The sequence below is a fragment of the Geotrypetes seraphini genome, chromosome 14, assembly GCF_902459505.1.
Source record: "Geotrypetes seraphini chromosome 14, aGeoSer1.1, whole genome shotgun sequence".
In the NCBI taxonomy this organism is placed as follows: Eukaryota; Metazoa; Chordata; class Amphibia; order Gymnophiona; family Dermophiidae; genus Geotrypetes; species Geotrypetes seraphini.
The window spans coordinates 12,965,663-12,990,268 of NC_047097.1; the positions used below are offsets into that span (position 1 = coordinate 12,965,663).

General features: G+C 40.2%; 1 protein-coding gene across 1 annotated transcript in view; it reads left to right on the plus strand.

Moving 5' to 3' along the window:
- Positions 1 to 6,678: 6,678 nt before the first annotated feature.
- The window catches only part of SCAMP5 (secretory carrier membrane protein 5), a 37,232-nt gene continuing 19,304 nt past the window's right edge, over positions 6,679 to 24,606 (plus strand). Inside the window, exons 1-2 of the mRNA XM_033920463.1 lie at positions 6,679 to 6,967; positions 24,485 to 24,579. Of these exons, the coding sequence (XP_033776354.1) occupies positions 24,573 to 24,579 (7 nt within the window). The 5' untranslated portion in view covers positions 6,679 to 6,967; positions 24,485 to 24,572. The remainder of the gene's footprint in view (positions 6,968 to 24,484; positions 24,580 to 24,606) is intronic.

The window sequence follows — 24,606 nt, forward strand, 5'->3', positions numbered from 1 at the left end:
AGAGGCAGAAAAGAAAAAGTTAGGAAAGCTGAAAGGAAAAAATCAATATGTTGGAGACAGACATATGGAGGGAATGGAATAAGAGAGAAGAGAAGAAAAAATGGACAGCAGACACTGGAAAGAGAATTAGTAAAAGATAGACAAAAAGCAGAAAGAGAAACTAGGATCAAGATGATGGAAAAATAAAATGTCCAGACAACAAAGTAGAACAAATTGTTTTATTTTAATTTATTAACTGGAGTATGTTTGCTTTGAGATATGTGCATCACAATTATTTTTGTATTGTTTTCAGTGGCATTCAGCTGATTTGAGGGAGGGACTGGAGCCCAAAATTAGTGGATGGGCACCAAAGTTTCTCTTAGCCTGAGTGCAATATATAAATACTTGAGCTAGTGGGAATTCCCAAGCCCAACTGAAGACATCTTCCTCCAGTCTGGCAACCAGAAATCTCCAAGCTTTGCAGCTAATGGCAATATCCTCAAGCTGCCACTGCTTTCATGCATGCATGAAAGCCAAGTGAGGGCAGGGAGGAGGGAAGGCAGCAGCAACAGCTCTGCAATAATGTTGGGTTGTGCTTTGGGGAGGGGGCTTGAGGCTCTAAGTGGAGGGGTATGTTGGGTTGCGCATTGGGGTGTCATGTTGATCATCAGGAAGCCAGGGCATTAAGCAGCTTTGGGGTAGCACTGCTTTGTGATCAGAGACAACATGTAGTGCTACTAGACTGTGGATAGCACAGCTGCAGTTAATATCTTCTCTTCAGATGGTGATAAGTTCAGCTGTTCTACTGGCATTCCTGACAGCACATGGTAACAAACCATGCTCTAGCAATTAGAGCCAGCTACTCATGCACTCCTGCATTCGGCAGCTAATGTGGGAATTTGACCACAGTGGCTGCCTTTTTAATGCAGGAGACAGTAGTACTACATCGTAAACCCTGTGTTAGCTGATTAACATAGAATTTTCCCCTCCTTCTAATTATCTTTGTGTTTTATTCACTATATACTTTCTCTGGCCATATTAGGGCCTGTCAGTGTTAAATGAAAAACTTATTTTCTTATTTAAGGGCCATTTGGATAAAAGCACAAATTGTTGAGAGTTTTCTGTTTCATCCTGTCACTTATTTCTTGATTTCATTTTTAATCCCAATAAACACAACATGTGTTGTCTGCTGCTTTGGACATTTTTTCTCTAGCCCAACCACCCCTAAATCTCGTAGATGTATTTAAAAAAATAAATAAGAATTACCTTCTGATATCAAGCACTTGAAAAAAAAAATCCACCTCTGAAACTAGATTACCACATTGCCATCTACTGTTGAAGCTAGGACCAAAATTATTTTACAGAGGGTTTTGCAACATTATTGGGAGTAGGAAAGGTAGGAGCCAATGCCCAACACATGCTGATGACATCAATGACCTCTGGGTCATAATGATTATTTGCTAAATAGCTGATCCCCAGAACTGTTACATCTTTGTGCTTGCTGTTTCTGAATTTCAACATTATCAAGAGCAGGAGAGGCAGGAGCCAATGCCAGGCAAATGCTGATTACATCATTGATCTACAGGTCATAAAAATGCTAACTCCTGAGGCTGCAGTACCATCCAGTAACCCTGTACTGGATGGTACTGCAGCCTCAGGAGGAGCATGTGGCTCCAGAAAAAAAAGAGGATGGATTGAGAGATCCATGTTTTACTTCCATTCACATCAATGGAAGTAAGGAGGATGGATGGAGACATCTAGCTTTTACTTCCACTGAAAGCAACAGAAGTAAAACCCAGATGTCTCAATCCATCCTCCTTTTTCTGGAGCCATATGGAAATCCTAATCCAGCAGCCTTTCCATTTGTCTGCTTACCAGCTAAACAGTTGAGTTCTGGAACTGAGTTACATCTTTATGCATATGCTGTATTTTCATTGTGATATTGGAAGCAAGAGAAGCAGGAACTGATGCCCAGCACACACTGATGACATCATTAAACTCCGGATCTTAAGGACACTGACTCCTGAGGGCTTGTGCCAAAGGGACATGCCCTTCCCCTTTGTATACCCCTTCTTGTGCCACTTTGTATACAGCTCCATGTCTAGCTTTGTGTGTAGTTTTTGGAGAAGGCCTTATGTATCTAAAATATTCCATCATGTTTTATTTAATTGTGATCTTTTACACTTTTAGGGATGAAGGAGGGGTAGTTTGGTTGGGGGCATGCTGATAACAGAACATTTTAAATATGGTCCTCACCAAATATTTTGTAAACTGATAAATTGTTCTAGCTTAATGCTCAATAATATTCCAACAGTAGTTTCTTATAGATCAGTTTCCAACACCTGGTCAAAGTGCTTTAAATCTAGATCTCTATATAATAAGTGAATATTGACTTGAATTGCTTATATACCTTCTTGTTATCCTTCTTACACTCCAGTGCCTCCAACATCCTGATCTGGTGTTGGTGACAGAAACTTGCTTAATTCTATCAGATAACCCTGTATTGAGGACTGTCTGTCCTGCAGGTTATAAAATCTTACATCAAATTAGATTGAAAAAACAGGGGGTGTTGGGGGGCGGTGTTGCTTATATATACAAGAATTTTTGTCAATGTGAAGATTGTAGATTCTTGTAATACAGTAGCTTTAGAGCTGATGGTGTATGAAATCTCAGATTCTTCATTTGAGGATCCTCTCAGCTTAATCTTATTTTATCGCCCACCACAAAAATGGTATTAAGCTGGGGATAGGTTTTTTATATTTTATTTTTAGGAACTTGACCCCCTTTTATGAAGCTGTGTTAGGTTTATTCAAAAAATTTCTGGCTGTGGTGGTATTAGCTCTGATGCTCATACCCCCCCCCCCCCCCCTTTTATGAAAAGGGAACTTATAAACTACCTTTTTATCACTTTGGCATTTCAAAGCTGACATTCAGAGTGGTGGGCATGGGAGGATTATGTGGCTTATGCTGGGTCACAGGGAGCAGCACTGAGATTTGATCTCACAACCTCTAGATGCAAAGGCAGCAGCTCAACCAGTGTGCCACAGCCCTTCCTCTGAAGCCATGCTAGGCTTTTTTAACACTTCCTTTGGTGGTATTGGCTCTGATGCTCATAGGAACTTTATGAGTGTTGGAGCAGCGTTCCAGCTAGTGCTTTCACAGTTTTGTAAAAGGGGGTAAGTATAAGCATGTTTTACTGATTATGGATATAAACCTATACCTAGGTGATGTTCAAGATTGTAGGACTTTAGAAGGTTTAGATTTATTAGGGTCATTAAATTTCTTTGGTCCTCTTTTGATGTTACACATGATAAGGGCCATCACCTGAATCATATGGCTTGTACAAATCATCCTTCTTCACATATTAGGAGGGAGTCTATAAACTGGAGTCCTGTGTTTTGGTCTGACCATTACTCTTTACATTTAACTATTTGGAGAGAAAAATAGTATAAATCAAGCATTGAAAAAACTAGTTACTTGGCTAGAGGCAGAGTTAAGAGTACCTCAGGGTTTGGGAATAAATTTAATGATAAAATATCATTGAGTTCAGTAGGGGAAGTTTCTAGCTTGAGGACTGGGATATACTCAGTATTGAAATTTTAGATGAAATCAAATCGCTCCAGTCAAAAGGAAGAACAATTCATGGAAAAAAAAAAAAAAAGAGACAAATGCTTGGTATGATGTAGAATTAATTAAACAGAAACAGTTATGCTGATGTTTAGAAAGATGCTGGCAGAAAAACAGCGAGGAAAGTATGAAATTTGATTGGAGACAACAAATATAAAAATATGAACAAGTAATTAGAGATAAGAAAATGCCTCACTACTCTTATTTAGTTGGAGTTAATAGACAAGATCATGAAGGGCATAGAGAAAGTGGAGAGGGACAGATTCTTCAAACTTTTGAAAACTACAAGAACGAGAGGGCATTCGGAAAAATTGAGAGGGGACATATTCAGATCCAGTGCTAGGAAGTTCTTCTTCACCCAAAGGGTGGTGGACACCTGGAATGCACTTCCAGAGGGTGTGATAGGACAGAGTACGGTTTTGGGGTTCAAGAAGGGATTAGATAATTTCCTGAAGGAAAAAGGGATAGAAGGGTATAGATAGATTACTATACAAGTCCTGGACCTGATGGGCTGCCACGTGAGCGGACTGCTGGGCACTGCTTATGTTCTTATGACAGAATCAGGCCAAACTTTTTGGATTGATGTACTGTATCATTTTAAGGAATTATCTGATTTAACACAATCTAATCCAGTAATATACCATTTCTTCAGCAGAAGATCTTGCTAACTTTTTCCAGAATAAAACAATGTAATTAGATCTTATATTCAAATGTCATATGCATATTGAGGACTATGAGCAGTGTAGGAAATATGATGTATCTAGCAGACAGATCTTGGGCTAACTTTGACTTGGTTAATTATTCCCTTTTAAAAACTCTGCTTAGTAAGTATAGTTCATCTCATTGTGTTCTAGATAACTGTCCAGCTTATATAATTAAAGAAGTACCTGAGTCCTTCCTAGGTATGTTGAAGCTTAAGGGGAGGGGATATTTTTCTTTAACTTTTGGAAAAATTATTTTGACTCCTCTAGTGAAAAATTCTTTAATGGGTGCTTATGAGGTCTGCAATTATAAACTGATTGCATCTATACCGTTCTTTACAAAACTTGTGGAAGGTCTGGTTTCTTCTCAGTTGGTCTCTTATTTAGAAAGATTTAATATTCTTCATAATTCACAATCTGGATTTTGTAAACATTACAGTACAGAGTCATTGATTGCAGCTATATAGGCAGAGGGTAGATCTTTGCTAGGAAAAGGTCAAAAAGCTGTTTTAGTTCCATTTGACCTTTCTTCTGCATTTGACCTGGTCAATTATCACCTTATGCTGTTGACACTGAACTCTCTTGGGATAATGAGTAATGTGGTGCATTGGTTTGAGGGCTTTCTATGGCATAGGTCTTATATGGTAAAATTTCAAAATTCCTTTTCAGTCTTATGGAAACCATCTTGTGGGTTCCTTCAGGATTCCCTACATCTCCAACTATGTTTATCATCTTGATGAGCTCTTTGGGACATTATCTTATATCAGAGGGTTATAGCTTTTTTTACATAACCAGATGATATCACCATTCTACTTTCAATGAGATCAACGCCTGTTGAGACTTCAGCCTGCATTGTAATCTTTAGAAGTGGATAAGTAATCATTTTCTTAAATTGAAAAAAAAAAATTTTAATGATCAAGTTGACCAGATTTGAAACAATTCTGTTTTGCAAGTTGATGGTTTACAATTCAAGTTTAAGTCACAATTAAAATTTTTTTTTAAAATAAATAGTTTATTAATACTTGAAGCACAAATTTCATCTTCAAGAAATTGTTTCTGTTGATGAGGAAGTTGCATAGAATTTGGAATTTTCTAAACTTTCAAACTTAGGTAGTTCAGAGTTTATTTATTTTCCAACTTGATTATCGTAATCAATGTTACTTTGGAACTTCTAAATTATTGCAAATTATTGAAAATATTGCAAACTATACAACATATTGCTGCTGTAAGACTAATCTTTTCAGCACATTACTCTGATACTGGTGCAGTGCGATTAGAATTTAAAATACGCATTTTAGTTTATAACATCTTTTATGGACTAGCACTTCTATATTTTCTTCCCATCACGTATGGTACAGATGTTTCTATTCCCCTTAATCTATGAATGTTTTTTTTTTAAATCAAAAAAGAACTTGTATTCTTCTTTGCCTTATCAAGTCTCATATATTTGGAATTCAATTTCTCTAGGAATAGGAAGGATTAATTCTTACTTATTGTTCTGAAAACTTTTGAAGACATATCTTTTTATAAAGTATTTTGATTGACCATGTAATCTCACTTCTTTTGTTTCTTGCTCTGTATATTTTCCGTTGAATATTCAGAGGAGCTTTGCTCGTATAAGATTACTTTGTATTGTATTGATTTCTGTTACATTGTTGTCTGGACTTCCTTTACCGTTGTGTTTGCCTTCCTTTCCTTGTCTTTGCCTTCCTCTTCCTGTGGTCCTGACAGTCTTGCTATTCCTCACAATCCCTAAATTTCCTTCGTTTTATTTCCCAGTCCTGTCTTTCTTTATTCTTCCTTATAAACCCATGTTAAAAGCTAGTAATGTTACCTTTAAAGTGGATTAAGTGAACCCAATTAAAATGAATGGGGCTGTGGCAGTTAATATGTGCTTTTTATTTGTATTAAATTTAACCTCACCTGCATTTAGAGCAAGCTACCTCAATGAATAGGGGTATTTCTCCTTTATACCACTCCTTTCCCCTATGCTGCCCCTTTTCTCCCTCCATGTGCCTTCTTCCCCTCTTCTGCTCTTTGTGCACTTTTTCTCCTTTCCTCTGCCTGCTCTTCTTCAGATGACCTTCCCCTGCCCTGCCCTTATTCTTCTCGTGACCTTTCCTTCTTCTGCTGCCCTTCTTCCTTTTCTGACCCTCCTTTCTCTTTACTGTCCTCCTTATGTCGTTCCGCTTCTCTTCTCTCTTTCCTCGGTCCTATTCCTCCGTCGCCCAAGCCTCAGCCGCCCGAAATCCCCGTTTCAGCACTCCGAACAGCGCCGCTTTCACCACGTCTCGCGAGAAGATATCGGGCTACAGCTGAGGTAAGAGGCCGCTGTAAATCTCACGAGCTTTTTTTTTTTTCCTTCTTCTTCTCCTCCCACCCCCTCCTCGCGCGCTCGCAGACTCGCGAGAAAGTAGCACTTCTAGAATTAGTGGAACGTTGGCGGGTGAGGCGGAGGCTGGGGCGCAGCGAGAGCAGGCGCGCGCTGGGCTGTCCTCGGGTCCTGTGTCCGTCAGTGGGCCGCGCGTGTCGGCGACGGCTTCCTCCTGTTCCCCTTCATTTTGCTCTCGGCGGTAGCGGCCTACGCCGCCGGCTGCTGGAGACTGCATATGCCTCTCTCCTAGCGGGGACGGAAGAGCGAGGGAGCGGAGGGGTAGAAGGTAAGTAAGGCTTTAACTGGAAGAGGTGGGGACAGGGAGGCTCTCTTGTCTTCTGGAGCTGAACGCTGTGCTGGCCCAGGCGTCTAGAGCAGTGGTCCCCAACCCTATCCTGGAGGACCAGCAGGCCAATCGGGTTTTCAGGCTAGCCCTAATGAATATGCATAAAGAGATTTGAATATAATGGAAGTAACAGGCATGCAAATCTGCTTCATGCATATTCATTAGGGCTAGCCTGAAAACCCGATTGGCCTGCTGGTCCTCCAGGACAGGGTTGGGGACCTCTGGCCTAGAGCAGTGGAGGGGGAGCCTAGAGACAAATCAGAATCTGAAGGTACAGAACATTGATTGTTAAACTGACGTGTAAACAGTTGAATGAGATGGTGTGTTGTTTAAAAGCCAATGGCTTAAGGGATATATCTATATAAAAATATGGAGTAACTAAATAGTTGTAGGTTCGTGATGCTTTTTTTTTTAATTAAACAAGGCCAATTCGTCTTTGACTAGCTTATAAGGAGTTGAGTTTCCCCTTGGTTGGGTCACTGAAAAAAACAGAACAGTCAGACAAGAGGTGATCTGCAAGGGCTTTTGCAACTGAAAGGGAGCGATTTTGCAGTTCTAATAGGTTCTGCCTGATAATTAATGAGAAGCCAAAATCCTTATTAAACCCTTTTGTTTCTTTCAAAATGTTCTATCATGGCCTTTGTCATCTTGAAACCTATTTATTTATTTATTTTTTTGTTTGGTCTTGACTAGATTGTACAAGCTCTAAGGAGCAGGGGTTATGTATTTCTGGTAAAGCATTGCATCCAGTTCATAGCACTGGACCAGAAGCGGGCAACCTTTATACACAGAGGGCTGCTTCAGCCCCAAACCAGCCCAAAATTCAGATTCATCCTTGTTTTGGTTTTAGCGGAAACCAAAACTCCCCTTCGACACCCAACACTCATAGGCCTTCTGCGGGCCTCCCTTAGTGGTCTGGTGGCATACTCAAGGCAGGAGTAATCCTCAGTTGTTCTTGCCCGTGTGTCTCCGCATTCAAAATAGCTGCCAGGAGTCACATCATTTCAGTTTTGGCCAAAACTGTGCAGTGAATTTTGAATCTGGTTTCAGTTACCCTCTAAAATCTCCAAAAGTTTGGTTAATGACTTTTTCTGTGTCTTTCTCCCATGATCTCATGGGACGCGGGTTGCTCACCCCTACAGTGGACAGATAATGATCTTAACTTCAAATGCTTTATATTTTTGTGTACTTTTATAATTCCTTTCAAGAACTGACTAAGGCCAGCTAAGCTGTCCTTTCCTAAAGGAAAGTAGTCTCAGCCTGCAACTTCAAATTAATTAGACACAAAGACTGCAATGTGACAATTTAATATTAGATTTTAAGTCAGACATAGTGAATAATGGAAAAGACAGTGTTTGTGTCTGGGGAGCATAGTTTGTCTTTCTCCTGTCTACTATACTCCCCTCGATTGGCTTTCAAACATTTACATTTATACCTTCTTTTACAGCACATCTATTAATCAGCATGATCAAAACTTATTACACTTAGATCACTTCAGACACAATCCTAGCATCTACTTACAATACCCTCTCTACGCCATATAAATTAACGATACAACCTGATCCTCCATTTTTTCTGTAACTGCCCCCTCACTCTGGAATTCTGTCTCAACCCATATAAGAGAAGAAACCCAATTAAACCACTTCAAATCAAAACTGAAATTTTTTTTAATGTACCGATGCTTTTTAAATCTAAAATTATACCTTAAAGGCCCATCTCAGACAGGATTCCCCTGCCCTTTTGTTCTTCCCCTAAATGTCTCTCCATCCTATTTATTTTATAGAGTTTCCCCCTTATCCTCCTCTTTCTCGTATGTTAGTACATCTTGTTAACATTGACTTGTATTGTTAATTTGTAAAATTCTCTTTTTTTTTTATAAACTGTACACCACTTAGAAGTACGATAAGTGGTAGTATAACAAACAAACCATAAATAAACTTTAACATGATTGCAGCTGTGAGCTGACTGCTGAAACTCAGCATAAACACCACCTATAATATTTCTTCTTTAAGTTCCAAGCATACATTTTACGAACATATTATTTTATACCTTATTCTATCTCATTCAATTATCTTACTACTAACATAGAAATACTAACAGCACTACAAAGTTTAAGCCAGGGTGCCCACACTTTTTTGGCTTGCGAGATATTTTTAAAATGACCAAGTCAAAATGATCTACCAACAATAAAATAAAAAAAAAAAAAATGCAAAGCACACTGTACGCAGAGGAAATATTAATTATTATTTATATTCGGGTTTTTTTCAGAGGTCAAGGCAGATGACTTTAAAATATGCGTCACCTCATTAGAAACTATACAGAAATAGACAAATATACCCCCTCCCCTTTTACTAAACCATGATAGTGTTTTTTAGCGCAGGGAGCTGCGCTGAATGCCCCGCGCTGCTCCCAACACTCATAGGCTTCCTGCGCTAAAAACTGCTATCGCGGTTTAGTAAAAGGGGGCCATAGTGCAAAATATAGACAGCAGATGTAAATTCTCAAAATTCACTAAATTGAAAATAAAATCATTTTTCCTACCTTTGTTGTCAGGTGAGTTCATGAGTCTCTGGTTGCACTTCCTTCTGACTTTGCATCCAATATTTCTTCCCTGCCTCCTGCATGCTTCCTCTACTCTAGACCTCATTCCATTTCCCAACCAACATCTCTCTCTTTCCCTCGATGAATCCAACTTTTTATTCCTCTCTCCCTGCCCCCCTTTCTTTCTTGCTTTCTCTCTATCCCCCCTTTCTTTCTTTCTGTCTTTCTCTCTCCCTGTCCCCACCAAGCCACCACCCTGCCCCTGATTTCTCCCTGCTTTCCCGACACCATGCCAGGCGCATACATGCGCTGGACCCACAAGCCTTCCCCCCCACGTCAATTCTGACAGAGAGGAAGTTCCGGAGGCCAGCCATGCAGCGATTGGCTGACCCGGAACTTCCTCTACAGCAACGTCTACAACGACTTCTGGGGGGAGGGGGGGGGGGGAAGGCTTGTGGGCCTGGCGCTTGTACGCGCCTGGTATCGAGGAAGCAGGAAGAACATAACCCAAAGGCAAGCATTGCCTTTGTGATCTACTGGTCGATCGTGATCGACCTTTAGGGCACCCCTGGTTTAAGTTATGCACAAACATAATCTTATAATTCTTCTGCTTGATTCCTATAATTAAACTGTTTGTCTAATCGGCATCTTTTCTCTGTTTCCTTTAAATCATCACATAACATAGCAGGGTTATTTCTTATCTCAACACTAAAAGCAAAAAAGAAACTGTGGAAACAATGATCACAATAACCAAGTTTATTATTCAAAGTTAAGTCTTCACAAGTAAAAGCAATGCATATGCTTGATATATCCAGATAAAACACAGTAAAAAGTCTATTAAATAATCCCAGTTTCTAATTTCAATTTAATTTTTACATAACAGTATAGTGCATAATGCATTTTAAACAGTGAACACTAGATGGCAGTAATAAACTTCACTTGTTTATTACTAACTTTGTCAGGCGATTGTTTTGGGAAATACCTTAGGGAACATTTGGCCTTTGCTTTTCCATTTGACTGATGCCCTTCTCTATTATGCCCAGTGAATAATTTATCTAGTTCTACAGGACTTGTTTTTGTTATTAAAGCAGGACCTTTGTCATAAGATTAGGCACATGAATTCTTATAGTTTTAGGTGGGGCTTTTTCCAGTAAAGGGTCTCATAAACTTCTACTCTATATTTCTCCTAATGTATTTTATTTATTTATTATAGCTTACCCTTGACACCTCATCATAAGCTCAGGTATGACCAAAGGTGGATTAAATTTATTCTCTTACCACACTGTTCCATGCTTCCTGTAATCTTATCCAATCCTATAAAATTTAAAGAATGTTACCTTGTTTCAGGCCTTGCATATTTTTCACCCTAAAATCACGTAGCACTAGTCTCCATTTTTCCAGCATGTTTATCTAGCTGATGTTCACAGGTGCATGTGTAAACTCAGAAAACCTCATCAGAACGTGGAGATGATGCGGTATACAAACCTAAGGATTAGATTAGATTAGATTAGAACCCTGATTGTGAGGCAATTAAGAAACTGATCTTCCTTTGAAGTGTCATTCTGATTTTCTATACGTCATTTTATGCTTGGAGGTTTATTTTTGTGCTTAGTTAACTTGTGCGTGTGGACCTTCCCACCCAAAAAAAAAAAAAAATTCATACCTGTAGCATCTGTCTTCACATTTTGTTTATGCATGGAATAATTTATATTACATTCATAGAGTAACATGAGTTTGAAGATTTTATGATCAATGGCTTTTCCTTGTAGATTTCTATAGAAAGAGACATGTGCTATGTGTTGACAGATTGCATGGTGGTATCTTGTACCTTGTTAGCCTCTATGTAGTATGAAAAGAAGTTTTTCAGACCATGGAGATGCCTTGGGAGCTTTTTACTAACTTTGCTATGCAGTTAATGTAGGGGTATGCTCATCTTGTCAGGACACATCTACATTACCATAATTTAATGCAGCAGCACGATGGCATGGGAAATCAGCACATGCTAACTTTCAAAAGTGGAATGGTGCAGGGAATTGGCAGGACAGAACCCTACACCTAGCGGAAAATTCTATAAATGTTCAAAATTCGGCACTGAACAGCATTTTATAGTGGGTGTTCCGGAATCAGTTCACTTTATAGAATAGTGTGTAGTATCAGGATTCACGTTCAGATTTGGACACGAGGAGTTACACCATCTGAAAACAGGTATAAATCCCGGTGTGTGTATTGGGTGTAGATCCCCCAAATTCTATAAGACTGCGGCATTTTAAGGGAATGGGATTGGGACTTGTATACTATCTTTTTGTAGTTATACAACCACACTCAAAGCGGTTTACATACAGGTACTTCAATTATTTTACCCCTGGCTTGCCCATGCCCCCTTTGCAGATTTGCATGGAATATTTATCACGCTATTTATTCTATAAATGGAAGTGTGAGTTTATGTTTTTGTAGAAGTATTGTTTCTGTCCTATTTTGTCCCTTGTATCAAGTTTCAAGTTTATGTAAAAAAAAATTATAAACCGCCCAATCGGCCCTTTAGGCGGTAAACATTATGTTAAAAACATATATGGGGTAACTATACATCCTTTAAAACAATAATCATTATTTAAAACATTTAAAAACAATACAAAAACAAACAGGAACAAAAAAGGGAAGAAGGATAGAACTACAATATCAAGTAAGAAAGAGAACATATAGGGAAAGAACAAAAGGAAGGGTATCTAAAAGTAGAATAAAACTATGTAGCCCTAAAAAGGGCATTTAGGACTCGAAGGCATCAAGAATGCTTTTCTTCCAAGGTGGATAATAATCAAAAACAGATTAAAAAAAAATTAAATCTGATTTATTTAAATAAAATGCTTTTTTGAGGAAAAGTCTAGATAGTTTTCTATTTAAAATACATTATAGCTCAAAAGTTATTCATGAAATAAGAATTTGTTTTTAATTATGTAGCATGAGGCTGTTTATTCATGCAATTCATGCAATGTTTAAATTTTTGAGCAAGTCCGCAATGATCCTGTTGTATGTGCTTGTATAACAGAAGAAGTGAATGTCTTTCTTGCAGAATCAATTGATACCTCAGGAAATGCACATACAACAGAATACTTACATGAGATATCAGCAAAAGCTCTAATAAAATATGAAGAAAAATTCAAATGTCTAGTATGAAGTTTAGTTACAGATAATACTGCATGTATTTGAGATGAGAAGAAATTTAGAAGAGCATGAAGAGAATACCAAGCTAATAACTTACGGTTGCAGTACTCATTTGCTGCACTCCCTAGCCAAAGCCTATCCCAGAAATAAAGACTAATTTAATTGTCTGACTTCATTGTTTGTAACTTCTGTTTAACTGACTTCCGGTCAGCTAACTCTGTTTAACTGACTTCCTAACTTCCACGACTTCTTCATTTGTAACTTTGTTTAACTGATGTGAACCGCCTAGAACTCTCTGGGTATGGCGGTATACAAAATAAAAGTTATTATTATTATTATTAAATTGCTAAATACTTATGTAAGAATCATTTTACAGCAGCAGGTCTAAAAAGAATGAGTGGAACCAAGCTAATGCTATCACAAGATGTTAGGTGAAACTCTGTGCTGGACTGTTTTGAGCAGTATATCAAGAACTGGCCTATTCTGATGACATCCGGTTATAAATATTAATACTGGGTTTTACTAAACTCTGGTAGAGCTTCTTACCATGGCCCGGCAAGGTAAATTTTCCAATACTCATAGGAATTGAATGAGTGTCTGAGCATTTACCTCGCTAGTCCGTGGTAAAAAGCTCTACAGCGTTTTAGTAAAATCAAAACCCTGCTTTTCAAAAAATTCATCCAAATATCTTAACCCCTCTTCACCTACCTCCAGTTAATTCACCTACCTCCAGATAATTCACCTACCTCCAGATAATTCTCCCCCAAATATCCCACCTCAACACCTTCCAAGTAAACAGACCCCTAAAATAGATTGTAATCTTACCTACTCTAACTGTATTCCATTTGCTAATATCACACAGTTCGGCACTGTCAGTTTACTATCCAACCCGTAAGTTCCCCTAGAATTCTATCCAGCTACTCCCCTAAAAAAAAAAAATAAATTTGTATCTTCACTGGAAAATGTCCAGTCAAATCTTCTGTAATATGATCTTCACTGGAAAATGTCCAGTCAAATCTTTTGTAATCCGCCTTGAACTGCAAGGTAAAGGCGGAATAGAAATCCGTAATGTAATGTAATGTAATGTAAAATGAGCCCTAAGATCATACCAGCAAGAATGAGTCTGTAGAAAACCATGTTTCAAATCTAGTCTTTTTGACGAGTGATTTAAATTGATTTGAAAATCTACCCTGGGAAGGTGCTGCTTCTGCACCCAGAGGCTATGAGATCAGATCCCAGTGCTGCTCTTGTGACCCTGGGCAAGTCACGCTAGACGCTAACGCCAGCATTCTAGCCGCATAGTGTGGGTTTAGCGCGCGCTAAAAACTCTATCGCAGCTTAGCAAAAGGAGCCCTTAATCTTTCAATGCCCACCACATTGAATGTCAGCTTTGAAATGCCAAATCCACAAAAAAACTGTATACCCCATTCCCTTTCGCTCCCTTTTTCACATACTATGCTGAAGTGGCACCTAATGTTTGATGTGATATATAGAATTCTCCCCTTAATGTAGAGTACGGTAGGTAAGTCAGAGCATTAATGCCACTTCAGGTGAATCTGCACTGTCTGCAGTGCACTTAATGTGCTAATTGGTTGGGGGGTTTTCTCTGTTAATTGCTTGGATAGATGCTAGCAATACTTGCAGTAGTTAACACAGAAGCTTTGTAGTAAAAAAGTAAATTTGACCATGTCACACCGCTCCTATCCAAACTCCACTGGCTTCCCGTTATTTCCAGGGTCTACTTTAAATGTGCCTGCCTAACCTTCAAGATCCTCCACGGTATCCTTCCTCCTTTTATCCCTCTATCCTGGAATTCCTCAAATCCAACCTCCACTAGATCCACTCAAAAATTAAAACTATCCTACCCCTCCTTAAAAGGCATCTCCCTTGTTGGTAAACTTGGCTCTTCCCTCCCTTTCAGAATCACTCAGCTTTGGAACAGTCTCCCTTCCCCTCTCCGCAATTTGAGCCCCCTTCTACCATTCCGTAAGCATCTGAAGACCTGGCTCTTCTCCAGAACATAACCCCGTCCCGCTCCTGGCACTCTCACACCAACCTCTCTTCTCTCATACTTATATAATTCCACTGGAGTTCCGTTCCTTCCCTAACCATGTAAACCGTGTCGAGCTCCATCTGCGGAGATGATGCGGTATATAAACCCAAGATTTAGATTAGATTAGATTAGATTAGTTAAATGGTGGCAAAAACAAAGAAACCTGCAGTAAGATTTATGGTGCACTAATCAGTTACATAAAAAAATACGTGCCTGTTAGTTTTCTAGGGAAGACCATAATATCTCATCCAGGTTCAGCTATCTTTGCCTACTTACACGACACCAGACCCAGGCTAATGAGAAATACTTTTATTATGAAAATAGAAAAATATAATTCATAAGCCAGTAGCAGTAACTAATTATTGTTCACAAAATATTTGATTACATATATGAAACTCAGTACATAATTATTACAACACTCTTGCTAGATAAATAAGTAAAACTAATTCTTACACTCTAAATAATTCCTTACAATAATAATTCCTGATTAGCAGCAAACTATTACAGATTATCACCAAGAGTAGCTTCACTTCTTCTTATCCCGAACCACAATAGGATTCATTTATCTAACCCCAGCTGATAAGATAATAGAATTCTGTATTCTCACCATCCAATTAGGCCTTAGCATAAAATCAGGTGAAAGGGAAGACGTCTTCTACTCAGCACTGAAGATAAGAATTCTTTTGATACTGGAACAAGAGTTCGTCAGCCACTGGAGATGCTATAACTTAGGTTGATATGATGGAATCCAGGTCTGTATAAAGTCCGATTTCGCTCTCTCTCAGGCAGAGAGTCACAGGAGGTAACTTTTCAGGTCTTAATTATTATAAGATGTGTTGGAAACACCTATGATAAGATGCAAGCTTCCTCACATCCTAGATCTCGTCAGGTGACCTCCCCGGACCAATCCAGAAACATAACTTAGATGAATAGCCTTTCTGTATAGAGTCTCATACAGGCTGAGACAGAGGCGCCTTCGTTAGATAAGACCAGCACAGGAGCAATTCCTCCCCCAAGATTCACACAGGCTGCACATGGAGGCATAGCTGGATGTCCTTGACTAGAATACAGTTCTGGTACATACCCAGAATGCATCAGGCAGAAACAGCAAAGATGTTTTCTTCTTTCTCTTCTTGCTAGGTTCAGGCTGGAATGATTTCTTGCAAACAACGGTTCAGGCTTTATGATGTCAGAGAGGCCTAACCTTCAGGTGCAAATAAGGAAACACCCCTACAAACCTCACAACATTGCTGAAAGTCTCATCATTCCCGCTGCAGTTAGAATAGCAGAAATTATGTTTGGAAAACCAGAAGTTGACAAAATTATAACAATTCCACACTATGATGATATTATCAGCAGAAGACTTGATGACATGAGAGAAGATATAGTAAAGCAAATATCACAAAAAATAATAATCCTGCAAAAATAGTTTGCTTTACAAACAGATAATCTCAAACTCTGCCCAGTTAATGATATTTGTCTGGTAGATTGATGATGAAAGTGAGGAAAGGATTTTGGAAGAAATATTTGGTTGTAAAGAACTGGACACAACAACAGGTGATGACATCTTTAATATTTTAAATAAGCACATTTTAGAAAATGGATTGTCCTGGGAGTGGTGTGTCTCTGTGCACAGATGGTGCAGTGTCAATAATGGGCCGAAAGAGTGTCCTTATTGCTCAACTTAGGGCCTTAAATACTTCCATAAAGTGGAATCACTGTATTATTCATTGGCAAGCACTTGCATCAAAGTGACTCAGCAGAGATTTAAACGGTGTTCTAGATGTTGCTGTGAAAACTGTCAACTTTATAAAGGCAAGAGTTTTTTTTAAATTCACGTCTTTTCTGGGCACTATGCCGTGACACAGGAGCTGATCATATTACAGTTCTGCTTCACACAGAAATTCACTGGCTATCACATGGATTGCTTCTGAATTGTCTCTTTGATTAAAGGAACGAAGTAAGAGTTTTCCGGAGAGATGTGAACTGTTAAGGTCATTTTGAAGACGATCTGTGGATTTGCAAACTTGTTTACCTTAGTGACGTTTTTGACAAAATCAATGATCTGAACCTACAACTGCAGGGGTTTTGCACAAACATTTTCAAATTGCAAGATAAGGTGACAGCTTTTAAGAAAAAAATTGAAGTTTTGGAAAACCAGGGCTTTATTTGGAAACGTGAATTTCTTCTCCACTGCTCACAGAATTCTGTGAAGAAAACAAACTCTCTTTGGCTGAGAGTGTTAAACACACCATCAGAGAGCACTTGACAAATCTGGAGTCAAATTCTGAACGTTATTTTCCAAGTGTTGATGAAGGAGAAGATGTATACAAACTGGGCTTTTTTTTGGATGAAATAAGCATTCTGAATCTTGGCTTCAGTGTACTGATTCCCACAATCGGGTCACGTTCTGGACACAAGAGGTTTCTTATTTTAGATTTGAGCGCTGTTAAATGAGAGAAGCCGGTTTCACATAAGTATGTAGAAGCAAAAGGAAGAAGTTCTGTAAGAGCCATTTTTCTTACCTGTGGGTATTCCATTTTCCACATCTGCCAAAATGCTGCAATATTTCCCAGGCCCTCTTTTTACACTGTTTTCAGTGTACTGTCAGAAGAAAGGTCAAACTATTTTTGTTTTGCTTCATCTGGAATCCCTGCTTCCTCAACAGCATGGTCATCAAAAGGATTCAGAATCCAAAGTTCTCCCATTAAAACTGTAAAAACAAACATGGGCCTGCAGTTACGGAGAATTTGCCCATAGTGACCAATCAATTTATCTTTTATTTCTCTGGGAAAATGAAAAAAGGAGTCTGACTAGTTAATATGATCACCAGAGAAGAATTTTCTTTTCTCTTGATTTTATAAAATTAGCCCCATTGTTCATTTTTTTTTTTTTTTTTTTACTCAGGACCCCTTTTACAAAGCCATGGTAAATGAACTGAAGTCAATAGGAATTGAATGGGCTTTGGTGCATCAACAATGGCAGCATCGCTACCGCAGCTTTGTAAAAGGGGCCCTCAGTAAGAACACACCAGCTGACAAGAGGTCAGACAGTTTATGGGAGTGAAACAGATCTGTTTTTGATAATGTTGTTTAATTTTGTGGTTACCCTTATGTATTGCTAATAAGATTATACAGTACTAGCTGATGCCCCGGCGTTGCAAGGGTATTTAATTATAGCAATAACACTGTAAATGGATTCAAATAAAGATACTTTATAGTGGTGAATGAAATTATTTATTTACAGCTTAATAAAAAGTACAATATTCAAATTATAATGTGAAATATTTGACAAAATGAATACAATACAACTAACGCAAAACGTGATTATAAACAACATTTTTAGTTTCACCTCCAGGAGCAAGAACATATAAATTCTTGGGTGACCCCACCCTTGAGCAAGCAACATAGAGTTGTGGGCCGAGAGACCCCCAGAACATATCACCCCAGGTAGTGAGGGATCTGCATACCAAGTTTCGTTCAAATCGGTCAAGCCGTTTTTGAATTACTGTGAGAATGGCAGCTTTTTACATTTTTTCCATTGACATGAATGGGTGAAATCTGATTTTCTGTTTGTAGCTCCGCCCACGTGTGCAGGTGGGCCGCGAGACCCCCAGAACATATCACCCCAGGTAGTGAGGGATCTGCATACCAAGTTTCGTTCAAATCGGTCAAGCCGTTTTTGAATTACAGTGAGAATGGCAGCTGTTTACATTTTTTCCATTGACATGAATGGGTGAAATCTGATTTTCTGTTTGTAGCTCCGCCCATGTGTGCAGGTGGGCCGCGAGACCCCCAGAACATATCACCCCAGGTAGTGAGGGATCTGCATATCAAGTTTCGTTCAAATCGGTCAAGCCGTTTTTGAATTACTGTGAGAATGGCAGCTTTTTACATTTTTTCCATTGACATGAATGGGTGAAATCTGATTTTCTGTTTGTAGCTCCGCCCACGTGTGCAGGTGGGCCGCGAGACCCCCAGAACATATCACCCCAGGTAGTGAGGGATCTGCATACCAAGTTTCGTTCAAATCGGTCAAGCCGTTTTTGAATTACTGTGAGAAGGGCAGCTTTTTACATTTTTTCCATTGACATGAATGGGTGAAATCTGATTTTATGTTTGTAGTTCCGCCCACGTGTGCAGGTGGGCCGCGAGACCCCCAGAACATATCATCCCAGGTAGTGAGGGATCTGCATACCAAGTTTCGTTCAAATCGGTCAAGCTGTTTTTGAATTACTGTGAGAATGGCAGCTTTTTACATTTTTTCCATTGACATGAATGGGTGAAATCTGATTTTATGTTTGTAGCTCCGCCCACGTGTGCAGGTGGGCCGCAAGACCCCCAGAACATATCATCCCAGGTAGTGAGGGATCTGCATACCAAGTTTCGTTCAAATCGGTCAAGCCGTTTTTGCGTGATCGCGGCACATACACACACACATACACACATACATACCTCCGATTTTATATATATATATATATATATATATATATATATATAGATAGATTGTGTGTGTATATTTAAAATGAATGGAAGAAATGGCATTACAGTTAGCACTTATGGAGGGCGTGGTCTGGGGCGGGTCGGGGGTACCCAGCTTATATTTGTTAGACTTAGAGAGCCCAGTGAAGTATAACATAGGCAGAGTGAAAATTGTGAGGTGATTGTGGCGGGGGTTTTGAAGGTTTCTGTATGTCCTCCACCCGAAAAATCCTAAAATCATCATTTTTTACGTTGCTTAATATGAAAAATATCATGATTTTGGTGTGATTTTCTTAGCAGCGGCCATTGTGGGTTTTTAGTGATCTCATCTTTTTTTTTCAAAAACTCCCTGAACTTCCAAAATTGCAATTTTTACCTCAAAACCTGTTGGGTTGGGGGTCTTTGGGTTCTTCTGCTCCAAATTCATGCCAGGATTGTGCAAAATTTGTGCTTCAGGAGTGTTTTTACACCACATGCCGCGTGGCATGTCTGGGAAAGGCAGGAGCGCAAAGCCTAGCCTCTCTCCCCTGTCTAAGCAGGTGACAAAAAAGGTGGCTAGCCCATTGGGGTGGCCTCTGTTTTTGGGGCCCAGCAATACTGCTATTTCCACGTGAAGGGATGCAGATGCTCCGCAGCCCAGGAAACACAGATTTTAGTCATCTGAGAGTGATTACACGCTCCATGGTTTGGAAGCGCTCTCAAATTTCTGACATTTTTGTGCCATGCCTGTCAAAACAGCCGTGCTTCTATTGCGTAGTCCTCCTGTGCCTTGGACATGTCTCTTCGCGGCTTTGCCTTCCTGAGTGTGTCATCTTAGCAGAACCTGCTCTTTGTGGTACTAATGTTGGTGATCAGTTGCCAATCCCTTCTTTCTGGAGATGCCTTTCCTATGGCCAAGGACCGGTGCCAACATGCCTGATCTGCGGATCCTTCTCTGGCTTTTCACCCTTGGGATGATCCCATGGTTCTGCAGTTCTTTAAGTCTGCTGCCTTACTGCATCTCTTTCGAGTCTCTATGTGAGGTCACTTTGAACCTGCAGTCAGCTCTTACTGTCTCCTCATCTCTTATGTGTGGAGTGAGGGCTCAGTCTTTCACATTTTCTTTGCATCTTGTTAATGACGTTCTGCTATTGGGGCATGGGCTCCTCTGTAAGGGCTCTGGTGTCTTAAGTGGGCTCAGTTGTGCAAGTGTCTAAGCGCACCTTCCCAGCGCAGGTGGAGTAGTGCTCATAAGTATGCAGGATCACCGTGAGGATGTGTTTCTCTGTAGACTCTTTGAAACAGTGAGTTTGGGAGTCCAGGCTGCCTAGGCGGTGTTCTAGTCACTAGCGCTGGTTTATTCTGTTTGAGCACCTTGGAGAATGATGGCATAGCCTCCTCCTCAGCTTCTCTTCTCTGGTATAGATTCTGTTCCTGATGCTCTGTATGTCCTTATGTGGGTCCTGGTTCAGGCATTGGAATATTCGATGTCTGCTCGTAGAATGCTCTGGCTTGGACTCTGGGCTTATGCATCCTCTTCTACAGCTGCTCTTGAGAGGCTCCCATTTAAGAGGCCATTATTCGTTAGCTAAGGCCTGGGCAATCTCATGCACTCTGTTGCAGACAGTTGTTCTGAGACCCTGCCTGACAGCAGACCCAGAACCTTGTGAGGTTCAGGACACTCTAATTTTCGTGGCTCCAGGCATTCTCTCCCAAATTCTAGTTCCATGTCTCATAGATTTTCTCAGGGTTACAGGCAGTGGTTCTCTGGCTCCAGGCATATCCAGCCCTCTGCCTCCCGGACTGTTTCCTCTACCAAGAAATCCAGGACTGTTTCTTCTATCAAGAAGTCACAAGGCTGAGGTATGCCGCTCTGCATTCCAGAAGCATGCTCTCGGCATTCCTGCAGGCCTGGGTGCAGATTTTGTCCAGCCGGTAGGTTCTGGACGTTATTCAATTTGGTTACAAGCTGCACTTTGCCTGACTTCTAATGGATTAGTGGTGGACTCTCCCACGGGGCACCCAGACAGAGCAGTCAAAGTGCAAGTCACTGTACTGTTGGATTTTTAGGCCACAGTACAAACCCCCCCCCCCCCCAAGAATACAATAAAAAAGGCTCAGACAGTTGGAGTCTAATCCTGGATTTTCTGCACGTCAGTGCAGTGCTCAAGGTCCTGCACTTTCGCATGTGCAGTGCAGGCCCAGGAGAATTTCTTGCTTCTCTGGATCTCACAGAGGCGTACTTCCATATTCCCATTTATCAGGCGCACCAGTAATTCTTCTGGTTTCATGTTCTGGAACATCATCATCAGTCTTTAGCTCTGCTTTTTGGCCTGGCAATGGCACCTCTTACCTTCCCTGAGGTGATGGTGGTTGTGGCAGCTCATTTGAGGAAGATGGGGCTGTAGGTTCACCCGTACTTGAATGTTTGGCTTGTCCAAGCCCCCTCATTGGCTGTGGATTGACACACAGTAGATTGGGTGGTCCAGGTTCTGGAGGGTCTAGGTAGAATTGTGACTTACAAGAAATGCAATTTGAAGACACAGTGTTTGGCTAGAGGTATCAAGTGAGATGACGATAGAGTCTTGGAGACAGAGTTGTGGGCACAGAGGTGTGATTGCTACATTTTGAACTCACAGGAGATGTATGTTCTTTGCTGTGAGTCCGATGAATAGCGTGTTGCAGTAGTCCATGCGTGAGAGGACGAGGGCATAGAGTAGTTGGGTGAAGTCAGATTCAGTAAAGTAGCTCTTTCTCTACAGGGGCTGGGGTTAATAATACCAACCATAGATATTGTCCCTTGGGAATAGAACTGAAAAATCTAGATGATGCCTTCTATATAACTCATGATTTGTGGTGAATAACCCATTGGTTCAAGACTCATATGCTTTTCTACTAGAAAGAAGACTATCTAGGTAAGAACTTAATCTTCCCTTACTAAATGGTGGCAGATAAACACAAGCGTGGTCTATCTTGTCTGCCCAGCAAAGTAATTAGGATTATAACTGCTGCATTTTGCAGATTATTTCCTTCTATGCTTATTTGAAATGTGTGAAAATATTTTTGTTTTGGACAAGCATACAGTATTTTTTCATCTGTATTTGGGGGCCCTCATTCTTTTCTGACAGCATGGTGAGAGACATAAAATTTAGCCTCTGCTGTAGAATTGACTGGTTTCTTGTGGAATTGCCAGAAACCAGGGGAGGGGCCGTGGATGTCTGTAATTGGCCAGGTGTAGGCATGCTTAGGTTTAAACCTCATATTTTCCCTCGTGTGATGCATGTGAGCTTCCCGTCCGCTGTTCTCCCTATGTGTGCTTTTTAGTTGGCAAGAAAAAGAGGAGAGCTGTGGTATCTCAGGCCATTTCCTCAATTTTGACTTGGAGAATGAGCCACTGTGGTATTCTGCACAGCTCAAACCCTGAGGTACTGGCCAGGAATAGAGGAGGTCTTGATCTGAGGTACTGGTACAACTACAATTTTTCTTCTGCTGCTGATCAGTGAAGAGAGGAGGGTGGAAAAGTGTGAATCAATAGGGGATGGGGATGAAGAAGGTGATGAAAGAAGAGAAAAAGGGGGGAGAAGTTAATGCTCAATTTTTCTCCTTTTACCTCTTCTCACCACTGAGATCCCATCCTTATGCTGATTGTCCTTCAACCCTTCTCTGCACCAGTGACTAGCTTCTCTTTTTCCTATTCCCCTCCTCAAATTAACAAAAAAAGCAAAGTATCCAAATGAATACCATTTCATAAAATAAACCTACATCCAAGTTTGTTTTCCATCCTTTTATGCAAGTATGCATCAAATTTCTACAGATTTTTACTCTGAGCTGTTATAAGAAATTGGGAGCTGTTCCCCGACTTTGTCTTGATTTGTTGATTAGATTAATTTTAATAACATCTGCATTGGGACAAAATCCACAGGTACTCTTTACTCACAGTCTGCAACAATTTTCAAAGAGAATGTACATGCATACATCCAGTTAGAACCTATGAACACTGGTACCTGCTTTTTGTGTGGATAGCTATTCTTTGGTAAAGTAACAAGCAAATCTTTGGAGCCAGCTCCTCTTTTTGTGGTGAAAAGTATGCACGTATTAGAACAATGCATATACTTTCAGCCATATTAGAAGGCAGTTTTCAGAAAACCCGCTAAATGGATGTACGTCACTGAAAATTATCCACAAGTATTAATTTTGTGTATTAGACTAACTAGAAAAGTGTCAGTATGACTTAGGAAGAACTTGTAAGTTAGGCAAGTAAGCCATTGATAGCCTATATACAGAGAACTATTCTGTCTCCATCTGCTGGTGGAAATGGTTGGAATGGTGATAAAGCTAATAAGGGGGTAGTAACACTTTTCTGTTCTTTACATCAGGGTTTTTTGGGTTTTTTTGGTAAGGGGGTAATAACACTTTCTGTTCTTTACATCAGGGTTTTTTTTTTTTTTTTGGTAAGGGGGTAATAACACTTTCTGTTCTTTACATCAGGGGTTGTTGTTTTTGGTAAGGGGTAATAACACTTTCTGGGTTTTTTTGGTAAGGGTTTTGTGTGTTTTTTTTTGTAAGAGGGGTAATAACACTTTCTGTTTTTTACATCATGGTTTATTTTTTTTTGATAAGGGGGTAATAACACTTTCTGTTTTTTATATCATGGGGTGTTTTTTTTTGTTTTTTTTTTTTGGTAAGGGGGTAATAACACTTTCTGTTCTTTACATCAGGGTTTTTTTTTTGGGGGGGATATGTCTTACAGCATTGTATGGCAAACTATGTGTCGCAGCAGATTCCAGGTATGCCATGAGACGCTGGCAGGGAGGAGAGGCGCCAGCTGTCTGCTTATAGGAAATATCTCTCGTGGTGAGAGGCATGTCCTGTTGGCTTCCAGCTGGCGCTGGCACCTCTCATCCTCTCCCCGCACCTCTCGTCCTTCAGTAACCCCTACCGGTGTAGAAATAGGCTCAGGGCCACGGCTGTAGGGCCTCCACGCATGCGCATGTGTGACAACATCGCATCGACATCCGTGCACTTCTGGATGCCCTCCAGCTGCAGTACCGAGTTTAATGTGCCACGACGTCAAAAGGTTTGCGTGAGGCACTGTCTTAACAGGTACAGGAATGGAAAGTCAGACTTAGATTTCCACTGTTTTATAACAACCTTGTCACAACATTCAGTTGCTACTGAGAATCCATGTTTGGTTGTATTTTTAATCTGGATTCTGTAATAAGTGTTCACATATTCCTTCCTCAGTTTCTCTGCATTGCTGTGACTGCTCTGATCTGGGGGAGGCGTGACGTGCACAGAGTTCTTCCTCTTCTCTCACGACTGTGGAAACATCATGGCAGGTGAGAAGGCTTGGCTGTCTTTTATAG